A 12039-nucleotide genomic window follows, 5' to 3' on the forward strand; every position below is an offset into this window, starting at 1 on the left:
TGTGAGAAACTCATACAACCCAAAACCCAAAGAAATAAATTTACCTCACTGAAAAATGGGCAAAGCAACTTGAACAGAGGTTTCTCCAAAGAAGACAGGTCAGTGGCCAAAGTCTAGGAAAAGATGTTGAACATCCATCACCCACCATAAACAAGTGCAAATCAAAACGAGATGTCACGTCACACCTGTTACCATGGCTCTCATCACACACTCGCGCAAAAGATAGTGTTGGCAAGCATGTGAAGACATTGGAACCCTGGTGTATCCTGTCGTGCTAAAGGTAACATTGTGCAGCTGCTATAGGAAACTCTATGGAGATTCCCCAGAAGGATTCAACCTGGAAATCACATACACTCCACTAATTCCATTCTTAGGTATATATCCTCCAAATTCCAAACAGGAACCTGAAGGGACACAGGCACTCCCATGTTCTTGGCAGTGTCGTTCACAAGAGCCAAGCTGTAGAAACGACCTAAGTGTCTGTCCACGGATGAAGGGGTACAGAAACTGGGGCACAGACTTAGAAGGTGTAGCCGCCCCTGACGTAGGAAGCGTTAATAATCACTGGAAAAGGCTTGCCAACAAACTGTGACCCGGAGGTGAGAAGGCCAGTTAGACAATGATGGGTAAGACCTCCAGGGGGAGGCAACCCAAGCCAGGCACCAGTCGCCCGGGGGCACAGACAGAGACACAATATCAGGCGCAAGAGGGGCCGTTGCCTAGGAGGCCTTGCATGCTCCGAGATAAAATATAGGAGCACAGCAATAACATGATAATATCAAAACAGAGGCCGAGGGAGGGCTCCTTGAGAAATCACTAAGAATTCTTGGCATTCACAAATTACATTGTTCAGAACACCTGTGTATGTTTAACAGATGTAAGCTATGTATACGTTGAAACACTGGTTATAATAAACTCAGAGTGGCCATCAGCCCTCTCTGCATCTATCCTGATGTGTACATTGGATTGCAACACCGGCACAAGGCAATATTATTTTGCCTTTGTAAAGAAGGAAATTCTGCCATAGGACACGACGTGGATGAATCCAGATGACATTATGTTAATGGAAGAAGACAGTGACAGAGGGATAAAGAATGCATGGTTCCACTCCTGAGGGCTATCTAAAACAATCAAACTCACAGAGGCAGAGACTACGACGGTGCTTGTCTGGGAGTGGCGGAGGAGAAAACGGTGAGCCGCGTTTCCACGGCTCATACAGTACACAAAGTGTATTGAGGGAATCCTTTCATGACACGAACAACAGAACATTTTATGAAGTAGAAAGCTGCCTAACACTGTTGCCCTGCCCTGGCCCTGGTCCTGCCCTCCACTCTCCTCATATTTGTATACTCAACATATTTATACTTGAATCCAAATTTGCGAGTTATTCTAAAGACAGGATCACCCTAACTGGGCAGTTACTTTGGACTGAACATGAATAATTCTCCCTGCCCTTTCCAATGTTTGAGGGGATGATTTCAATGGCTGCCTAGTGTTCCTTATCATGTCTCGTACATAACTAGCTGTTTCCATTGTCCCTGTCATCATCTTCCTCTATCAAACATCTCTGGATGGTGTCTGGAAGTGGAGTTTAATTGATCGCAGCTCTAGACAGCTTCCAAATCTAGAATGCTTCACGGAGCTTCCGGAGCACTTTCACTTTCTCCTTTGCACTTCGGGTGGCAGGCGTTGACACCAAAACTCATCTCCCCCTCTACATTGGGAGCTCCTTCCAGGGCAAGATGCCTCTCCGTCACTTCTGCCACCAACTCTGCACAGTGCCTGACATATGGGAAAACCTCAACAAAGATTCAAAACACACAACAAATCTAGACAAGAGACTCATTGTTGCAGAGAACTTCAACTGTCCATCAAAATCCATCCTCCACTTCTTGGGGCACGGGGCTGCATGCCGTGGTCCAGCCTCCGTGGTGGCCGATGACTACTTCTTTGCCGAGGGAAGAGAAAAGGAACTGACTGGTGCCGCTCTGGACCCGGCTGATAACATCCTCCTGCGTGAATTTCCTTCTGTTCTTTCCAATCATGCTGATGGATGCAGATGAGGATCATGTCCTAGGGAGGGAGAAGGCACACGATGGAAGAACGATGTGTTCCTGAAGGCCATGTGAAAGATTGTGGTCCCTCCATTCTGAACACCCACCATGCACTGGTATCTGGGAAAATAGATAGTGCTATGCTCCTGTAATTTGGGCTGAGTTTCGATAACTCATCACATGCCAGCAAAAGTCTCAGTCACAGGACTAACTTTAGTCGTGATCCACCTAGCACAATCCAAATGATGGAAGTCTATTTGGCTCTAAGGACAGAGCCAGTCAGTGGTGGGATGGATCTTCATTCCACACCTGTGCCACGAGCATGCAAGAGTGCTGCTGCTGAAAAGACCCGACAAGCTCGTGCCCCCAGATAAAGATCTGGAAGGGAAGCTGGCCAAAACCACGAAATGAAAACCACAGGAATGAAAGGAGCAGACGCCACCAGGAAAACAAGCCCATGCTGCTATGGAGCGCCAGGTCCAGAAGGAGAGGGGCCTGGAAGGGCTGCCACGAGGTGACATTCATATTTGCAGCAGCATGACAAGGAGCCAGCCCTGCCTCAATCCAGGGCTCCATAGCCTGTAGGAACGCCCAGCAGTGCAGACTCTTGGAGGCACAAGTGAGGTTGGTCAGAGAGGAGGTTAGAGAGCAGGGCAGCGTGGCTAGAAGGAGCTTGGCTGGAGAGTCAGGGAGGGAGGAGAGCGGAGGCCAAGGCCAGGGCCAGGGGCAGGGCAACAGCGTTAGGCAGCTATTGTTATTGCTGTGTGACAACCTTTCCCCATCTTTATGGGCTCAACCAACGAACGTTGATTATGTCACAGTGGCACTGGACCAGGACTCCAGCAGCACTCAGCTGGGAGCCTCTGCCAGATGCTCTCAGGGAGTCAGGCTGTGCTCTGAACTGAGGCAGGATCTGCTTCCCTCCCCCTCTGAGCGCACTCTGGGTCCTAGAGGGACCCCTTGCAACTGGAGGCCTGCGTGCCCCTCTGTCGGTGGGTCTCCTTCAGGGCCAGGCCTCAGCAGCCTCTCTAGAGCACAACCCAGAACACACAGGCCTGTTCCCCAGAGTGAGGGATCAGAGAGAGATAGAGAAACAGCTGAGAGTGAGCAGGAGGAGAGCCCTGGACTGTTTGGGACCCAGTCTCAGAACTGGCTTCGCATCACTCTGCCCTGTTCCACCGAGTAGAAGGGAATCACGAACTTCAGGCCACACTCAAGGGGAGTGGATTCCAGCAGCATGTGTAGACCGAGCAGAGGGGATCACAGGAGGCCATTGAGGGAGAAGGAGAAGACCTCACAGGCTCAATGCCCTGGGCAGAATCACAGTCTAGTTCAAGGTGGAGCCAGGTGTAAACCCAGCTAGGCATCCTCAAGGATGGGGCCCTGGCTGCTCCCAGGCTTCTTCAGGGCGCTGTGAAAATGCGGTGCTGCTCTAACTGCAGTCAGACATGGAGAGGGCAGGGGGCTGAGACTGAGAAGTCGGCAGCCTGGTCGTGCATTTGGCAAGTTTCTGCCTGAGGATGAGCCCAGGGCAGGCGAACACTTGAGTGTTCCCCATCCATGTCACGCCTAGGGTGGAGGGAGCAGGGGCCACCTTTGCTGAGCTCATGCTTATGCACTTCTGAACTCAATCCCACACTGGAGAATTGGGAAACTGAGGCCCATAAACAGGTAAACACTGGCCCACGGCACATGACAGACAAGAGTCCCAGCAGAAGGAAGTATTCTGATATTCTAGGGCAAGACTGGAACCCTTCCAATAGGCTTTGCGGTGGACAACAGAAACCGTCAGTTCTTGGGAAGCTCTTGCCCATCCCTTCCTCTGTGGAAGCTGTTTCCTCCTGGGCATCCAGGACTTGAGCCGTGACACACACGTACACACAGAGACTTTAGATGGAAGGACGGACTATGGGGTGGGCTCAGAAGAGAGGCAGACACAGGGGAGGAGAGGAGAGGAAGAAAAAAGCGGTTAGAGGTATTCCCTACATGGGACACCGCTCCTCCAATTTCACAGGTATTTTCCCACTCGGGCCTGAGGGCATCTCCAAGGAGTATGGGCTAGGATAATCCCCCCCATGCAGACTGGAGGCAGAATGGCCCCACGAGGCACGATGGCTTCTCCAGGATGAGGAACAGGGAAGAAGGAGCACTTGTGTCTGCGTCTGTCTCAAAGCTGGGACCCTGGCTGCACCCAGACCTTCTCGGAGGCCTGTGGAGACAGGTGGTTTGGGGATCCTGGGGACACATATGATACTGCATGGAAAAGTGGGCGAGCAGTGCCCTGCCCAGAGGACTGCTTGAATGGGTGGTATGAGGGGAAGTGGCTCAGATCACCGTGGTCTCCAGGCAATGATGTAACCTCTTTCACAACAATGCCCACAGTGCAGGGGCCTCCTGTAAACAGGCACCCAGATCCCCACACTCAGCTCACTTGGCTGGAGACAGCTGCTACGGAAAGATGTTTTCCTGCTGTATCCTGCCTTACCACGTCTATGGTCCCCAGAAGACCTGGAGCCATAACCTTTTTACTCGTTTTAAAGGGTGGCTCACCTCTCATACGCCACACCTATGGCCGTTTGCCAGGAGGTCATCAAAGGTAACACGAGGGGGCCTACATCGGGCTATCCAGCTCAGGCCACCTCTGTGAGCCCCCACTGAACGGCCCCCACCCTCTCCCTTCCGTGGGGGGGATCCTCACTTGGCGGGAACTGCTGGGTGTACAGCTGATCACCTGGTGCTGCTGCCATCTTCACATCCCAGGACAGGGCTGGCACCATGGAAAGGGGATTCCCAAGTTGCCTCTTAACTGGGCCAAGTTTCCTTCAATTCTTTTTCTGGTGGGAGTCACCGTCGTTTATAGCATTACGTAGTTTCAGGGGTTCATCATTATATTGCGATTTCTGTGTAGATGACATCGTGTTCACCACATAACGACTAATGACAATCCATCACCACACACATGTGCCTAATCACCCCTGTCACCCTCCTCCCTCCCCACTTCCTCTCTGGAACCCCCAATCCAAAGCCTATCTCCTGTGATTGTTTGCTGCCGTCATCCCTGATTTATGAGAGTAGTCACAAGGCTATTGGACTTTCTCCCCCTGAATTATTTCACTTAGCATAATACCCTCCACGCCCATCCATGCTGTCACAGAAGGCCAGATCTCCTCCTTTCGGATGACTGAGTAGTATTGCACGGTGTATATATGCCACATTTTCCTCATGGGTAACTAGGTTGCTTCCAAGTCTTGGCTATTGTCAAATATGCTGCAAGTTACACAGGCATGCTGACATCTTTATGCATTCGTGTTTTCACATTCTTGAACACATACCCTGTGGTGGAATAGCTGGGTCATACTGTAGTTCCATTCTTAATTTTCAGAGGAATCTCCATCCTGTTTTTCGTACTGGCTGCATGGGTATGCACTCCAACCAGCAGCGTAGGCAGGGTCCCTGGTCTCCACATCCTCTGCAACACATGTTTTGTCCTGTCTTGTTCATTAGAGCCATTCTGATGACTGTGACATGAGATCTTGTGGTAGTTTTGATTTCAACTTCCCTAAGAAGTGGTGAGATTGAACATCTTTTCATGCGCCTGTTGGCCATCTGTCTATGTGGGTCTGGAGTGGAGAGAGTCACCGAGGTGTGAGTGCCCCCGAAGTCAGTCAGCCAGTGCTCTGAGGCTTCCTGCCTGGCTGCCGGGCACTGTCTTTACAGGTTGTTCCTCAGGAGGTCGGAAAGGACAAGACACATCAGTCCTTCCTCTCCCTGACTATACAGGAAGGGATGATGCGGCACCCGGCCGACACAAGCCAGCGCTGGTCCTGGGTGAGTGCAGGTGCTCAGCACACCCAGAACCCAGGGCCCCAGGACACCAAAGACAACCCTAGGTCCTACAAGGCCCTGGTACCAGTCCTGCTCCAGAAGGAATCTGTCTCCCCATCTCTGACCCCAACCTGCCCGCACTGCCCAGCTCCTGTCTTGGCCACGTTCAAAGTCACTGTCACCATAACTCTACGAATCCCAGAAAAGAGACTTTTCTCCCATTTCACCTCATGTTTGCTCAAGGGGATCGTTGCATTTTTCTACACATTTTCCTCTTTCACCCCATCCCCAAGTGTCCATGATGACCTCACAATCCTTCCACACTTTCTCCATGTCTCACACAGCCTCATGATGGACAAGGATGCCTTTCCCCAAAAGGATGTGTGGCTCTTGGGACATATGCATTGCTCTGTCTTTTGCCCTCCTGAGGAACACTTGCCCATGGCCCCTCCAGGTCAGGGGCTGGGGCCTCACTGAGCTGCACGACATTTTGGATGGCAGACCATGGACGAGACTGATTCAGCCCTTCACAGCTGTGGGACCTCCTGTTGTCTTTTCATCAGTGCTGCACTGAACGTCCTGCCTGTCCTCCTGTCCCAATGCATCCCCCCGCAGGGAAAGCCCCCGTCTTCTCCTCTCTGCAGTGGGCTCTTCTGTCAGAAACCCCAGGGCTGATGCTCTTAACACACACAGGTGCTGTCAATTCTCCGGTAACACCTTGATCTGCTACTGGTACTGATACTAACACATTCGTTCATTCCCCTGTCTGATTCTACCCACAAGACCAGAAGTGTTTCCTACTCTGGACACTCCTGTCCCACCTCTTGCTAGAAGTCACTGGGAGCTTGAGGCATTGCTCTGACGGCCAGCCCCAAACCTCCTGGTACCTAGGATGCTGTCTCTGACGCTGAGCCTCTCCTCTGTGCCACCCCAGGCTCTCGACACATCCACAATGGAGAAGAGATCGTTTCCCCGGCTGTGGACGGTTCACAACACTCCACTCGAGCGTCTGGTGGCTCACCTTGTGCCCGCCTTCCTGCTGTGCGACACCACTTTTATCCACAGCTTCCTGTTGACATACACAGATGTGGCCACCACACAAGAGGTGCTAGATGAGTTCTTTAATAGGTGAGTGCCCTGCCCTCCCCAGGACTCTGCGGCTCCAGCTACCTGCATGCTGGGAGTCTTGGGGAGGTCCGCGTACCTCTCTGAGCCTCAGTTTGCTCCTCTGAATAATGGGGAGAACAGAGGAACAACCACCAAGGGCTATTGTAGGGACTCAATGAGCTCCTGCCTGGACGGCCCTTTGGAGAAGCTGAGCCCTATGAAAGGTCAGCTGGATCGGCCCTCCAGGGCTCCGTGCTAGGTAGGAGTTAGACAGTCACAAAAGACTCCTCAGGCAGCTGCCATCCAGTACAGTCAATGTGATGCCCTCCTGTCTCCTCTAGTTACAGATTCATCCTCTTTTGTAGAGTGGAAGACGCGCCCACCCGCCTATGGAAAAAGTGAGTGGGCACTGGATCAAGTGGGAGGGCCTCCCCTCTCCACACTGTGAGGGGAGTGTGGGGCCTGTGATCGGGTTGCTGGCAGCACCCGCCATCCCAACATCTTGTGATTCCTTCGGGCCGGCAGAGTTCTGACGGCTTCTCAAAGAAGAGAAGACAGCAGTCCAGGAGAGCTCTGGAGGGGGCTGTGGGCGCTGTGGGAGCCCAGGGGGGAGTGGAGGATGCTCCTACAGCACCCAGATGCATCCAATGCCCATCCCAGTCCCGCCTCCACTCCCCATCGTGGGACACAGAACAGGAGGTGTCTGAGCATCCTGCTCACTCATCTGGTGGAACCTCCACGGTGGGGGCTCCGCTGCGTCCCAGCGAGCCCACTCCCTGCTCAGGGGCCAAATGATACCCTCCGTGTCAGCCCCTAGCAGGAGGGGAATGTCACCCACATGGGTCACCTAGTGAATCAGGCAGCACAGAGGCACAGGAGCTAAAGGCTGAGGTGTTTGGAGGGCAGTAGGAAGCATGGGCGGGAGACAAAGGCCATTGTTCCCTCATCGGCCAGATATTCACTGCACCCTACTGTGAACCAATGTGTGCAAGAACAGAGCAGATGGCCCCATGCCCTTCCCTCCTGGACTGGCATCCCAGTGGGATGTGCCAGGAGACACTCGAGGACTGTGTCAGGCTTCCCTGAGGAAAAGGATGGGTGATCACACCAGGGACCGAGTGCTCTCACTTTCCAAGGTGTTATCCCAGCCTCTCCTTGGAGACGCGACCTGTTCTGCCAAACTGGCCAGGTCGCACGCGCACGGAAAGTGGGACTGGCCCCTGGACAGGCAGGAGCAGGAGACACTGGAGCCCAGGCCCCCACGGAGGTACCCTGGGAGGGCAGTGTGGAAGGAGAGGCCGGTTCTCTGACTCCGCTGCCCACCTGTCTCTCCTCAGGGCCTTGGCCTTCATTCTCAGCATGTGGATGGAATCCTATCCCCAGTACTTTTTCCAGCCCCCAGACTTTCCGAGCTTGAGAAGGGTATTGGCCTTCCTTGCGTTCAGCATGCCAGGCTCGCAGGTGGAGCATCAAGCTCGCCTTCTGCTTTCACAGTTGCTGCACCCTGAGCCCAGCGAGGCAGAGAGTCAGGGTGAGCAGGACACGGGCTGTGTGACACAGGCGTGTGTGGAGGCAATGTGGCCGGGCCGTTCAGCACAGAGCCTTCAGAGGCTGGGGTTAGGCTGGGAGCAATGAGCTGGCTCCCATCACAATTCCCACGGACTCCAGATACGGGAGACCTTCTGGAGGGTGGTTCGTGTACTGAGTCTCCCTGATTGGTGAGCCGTTTCCCTTCCGTGGGAGAAACATGGAAAGACAGTCACGTTTGGTTTCCCTGTGTGTGTTTGTCCGTGTGTGTGTGTGTGTCTGTGTGTGTATGTGTGTGTGTGGCATGGTTACTTTGGGGTATCTTTTTTTTTCACCATTCACCCATGTTAATTCTTGATTGCAGTGACAGTACTTTATAACCTTACATAAATATCAAGTGTACAGCCTTATATATTTCGATTTCTGCGTAGATTACAGCAGGTCCCCCACCCAAAGACTAATTACAATCCGTCACCACACACATGTGCCTTGTCATGTGGATGTGGTTTTCTCTTCTTGGATCTGCAGCACCAGCTCCTGAGAAAGATCCCAACCCAGATGAACATCGCCCCCCTTCTCCAACTCTAGTGCCCACCACACCTCAGAGCCACAGATCGACGTCCAGCGCCGCAGCCGCCTCGAGTCTCAGCCTGGATTGCACTTCAAGCAATGGAAAGACCATTCACGTCCTCCCAGCAACGAGCCTCAGCCCCTGCACCGTGGTCCCACCACTGATTTCCGCCCCTTCCCCTTTACCACCAGTTCATTAAAGTTCTGTTTTGTCTTGCACATGCTTAATGCTTGCCTTTAATTTTTCTTGTGATGTTCACTTCAACAGGATGTCATTCCTGGATCCTTTCCAAATGTCCATTTCCCTGGCCAGGAGGACGCTCACAGTGTTGCCCGACCGTCATCCTGACCTCATTCAAGAACACTGTCGTGGAAGGGATGGCCTCTCCCTGTTCTTCTCTCAGTCCTCCTCCCTCCCACCCCGTCCCTGGGGCCCGCTGAGCTTTCTGACTCTATGGACTTACCTCTGCTGGGCTGTTTAGCTGAGCAGACGCATCCAAGACGTGGCCTTTTGTGTCCGGCTACGTAATATCAGAGGAGTATGATTAATCACTTTTTAAATTCAAGAAAACAGTTTTTATTAGGGAGAAAAATCCCTGCTCCATCAAAGCTTATGTATGAAAAATGAAGCCCCCATGTTGACTATTGTCTTTATCTGGGGATAGGCACCACATTTAAAGGGTGACACGAGAGGTGGAAACCAAGAGGGGAATGTGTGAGGCCGGGAGACACCTTTCGCATCGTTTCCCTTCCTGGATGGGCCACGGATCAGGTTATGCAATGAGCAAATTACAAAATATGATTATCGCATATTACACGCTTAGATTGATTACAAATATCTTAAGGAATAAAATACCTTATCTACGTTTTTCAGAATTTGGATTGACAATTGTTTTTCATTTACTAAAATAATGTTTTAATGTGAGTAAGGAAAGAGGGTCCACTCCTCCGACTGGGAAATAAGTGCCCACAACAAGTGCCATCCATCTTTTCACTCTTCGCTCTACAGGGCAATGATCTTTGAGGACCCATGTGCCTGCACGTATATAGGTGTGTGTGTTAAGCAGTGTGAGTGGGTTTGGTGGGCAGGAGCCCAGGGCTTTCCTATCCTTGGACCTGATGTCCCACAGAGGAACAGGGACACTCAGTCCTGTCCCCTTGTGCGTTCTCAGTGACCACACATCACCTTCTACCAAGCAGCCCTGGCTTTGAAGGACTGCACCATCTCCAATTGTTCACTCCATAATTGTACTGGAATGTACATCTGTTTTTGTAGAACAGAGCCCTAGAAGCAGACGTTCTGCCAACAACTGATACACCCATCTGGTGGGTTGGCTGCCATTTCCGACGTCTAGGCTTGCTTAACAAAATGAGAAACAAAAACCACATGATCATCTCAATAGATGCAGAGAAAGTATTCAACAAGATCCAACATCCATTTATGATAAAAACACTCAATAAAATAGATATAGAAGGAAAGTACCTCAACATAATAAAGGCCATATATGACAAACCAACAGCCAACATCATACTCAATGGACAAAAACTGAAACCCATCCCTCTCAGAACAGAAACAAGACAACGGTGCCCACTTTCACCACTCTTATTCAACATAGTAGTGGAGGTTTTGGCCAGAGCAATTCGGCAGGAAAAAGAAATAAAAGGAATCCAAATAGGCAACAAAAAAGTAAAACTCTCACTGTTTGCAGATGACATGATCTTATATATAGAAAACCCCAAAGAATCCATAGAAAAACTATTAGAAACAATCAACAACTACAGCAAAGTTGCAGGGTATAAAATCAACATACATAAATCAGTATCATTTCTGTATGCTAACAATGAACTAACAGAAAAAGATCTCAAGAACTCAATCCCATTCATGATCGCAACAAACAGAATAAAATACCTTGGGAGAAATTTAACCAAAGAAGTGAAAGATCTATACAATGAAAACTACAAGACCTTCTTGAAAGAAATCGACGACAACATAAAGAGATAGAAAGACATTCCATGCACATGGATTGGAAGAATAAACATAGTTAAAATGTCCGTACTACCTAAAGCAATCTACAGATTCAACGCTATCCCAATCAGAATTCCAATGTCATTCTTTACAGAAATTGAACAAAGAATGCTAAAATTCATATGGGGCAACAAAAGACCCAGAATTGCTAAAGCAATCCTGAGAAAGAAGAACAAAGCGGAGGCATCACAATCCCTGACTTCAAAACATACTACAAAGCTACAGTAATCAAAACAGCATGGTACTGGTACAAAAACAGATGCACAGATCAATGGAACAGAATTGAAAACCAAGAGATAAAACCACACATCTATGGACAGCTAATCTTTGACAAAGGAGCTGAGGGCCTACAATGGAGGAAAGAAAGTCTCTTCAGCAAATGGTGCTAGGTAAACTGGACAGCCACATGTAAAAGAATGAAAATCAACCATTCTTTTTCACCATTTACTAAAATAAACTCAAAATGGAGCAAAGACCTAAAGATTAGGCCTGAAACAATAAGTCTTCTAGAAGAGAATATCGGCAGTACACTCTTTGACATCAGCTTCAAAAGAATCTTTTCGGACACCATAACTCCTCACATGAGGGAAACAATAGAAAGAATAAACAAATGGGACTTCATCAGACTAAAGAGCTTATTCAAGGCAAGGGAAAACAGGATTGAAACAAAAAAACAGCCCACTAATTGGGAAAAAATATTCACAAGTTATTTATCCGACAAAGGGTTAATCTCCATAATATACAAAGAACTCACACAACTCAATAATAAAAAATCTAACAACTCAATTACAAAATGGGCAGGGGGCATGGACAGATATTTCTCCAAAGAAGATATACGGATGGCCAATAGACACATGAAAAGATGCTCATCATCACTAATCATCAGGGAAATGCAAATCAAAACTACACTAAGATATCACCTTACACCTG

At 50.0% G+C, this 12039-nt stretch overlaps 1 protein-coding gene and 1 pseudogene across 1 annotated transcript; one reads left to right on the plus strand and one right to left on the minus strand.

The window, feature by feature from the left end:
• The window catches only part of LOC139040535 (olfactory receptor 5D16-like), a 36072-nt pseudogene that overhangs the window by 18545 nt on the left and 5488 nt on the right, over nucleotides 1-12039 (minus strand).
• On the plus strand, nucleotides 7906-9477 carry LOC139040761 (ral guanine nucleotide dissociation stimulator-like). Its single transcript, XM_070487738.1, has 2 exons — nucleotides 7906-8517; nucleotides 9042-9477. Exons 1-2 carry the CDS (start codon nucleotides 8346-8348, stop codon nucleotides 9281-9283), a joined length of 414 nt encoding a protein of 137 aa, XP_070343839.1. The 5' UTR covers nucleotides 7906-8345; the 3' UTR covers nucleotides 9284-9477.

The sequence above is a fragment of the Equus asinus genome, chromosome 17 (genome assembly GCF_041296235.1).
Source record: "Equus asinus isolate D_3611 breed Donkey chromosome 17, EquAss-T2T_v2, whole genome shotgun sequence".
Classification (NCBI taxonomy): Eukaryota; Metazoa; Chordata; class Mammalia; order Perissodactyla; family Equidae; genus Equus; species Equus asinus.

Coding starts and splice junctions, on each gene's coding strand:
- LOC139040761 (XM_070487738.1), top strand. CDS start 8,346: ATGTGGATGGAATCCTATCCCCAGTACTTTTTCCAGCCCCCAGACTTT. Junction 8,518..9,041: donor CAGCGAGGCAGAGAGTCAGG/GTGAGCAGGACA, acceptor TTGGATCTGCAG/CACCAGCTCCTGAGAAAGAT.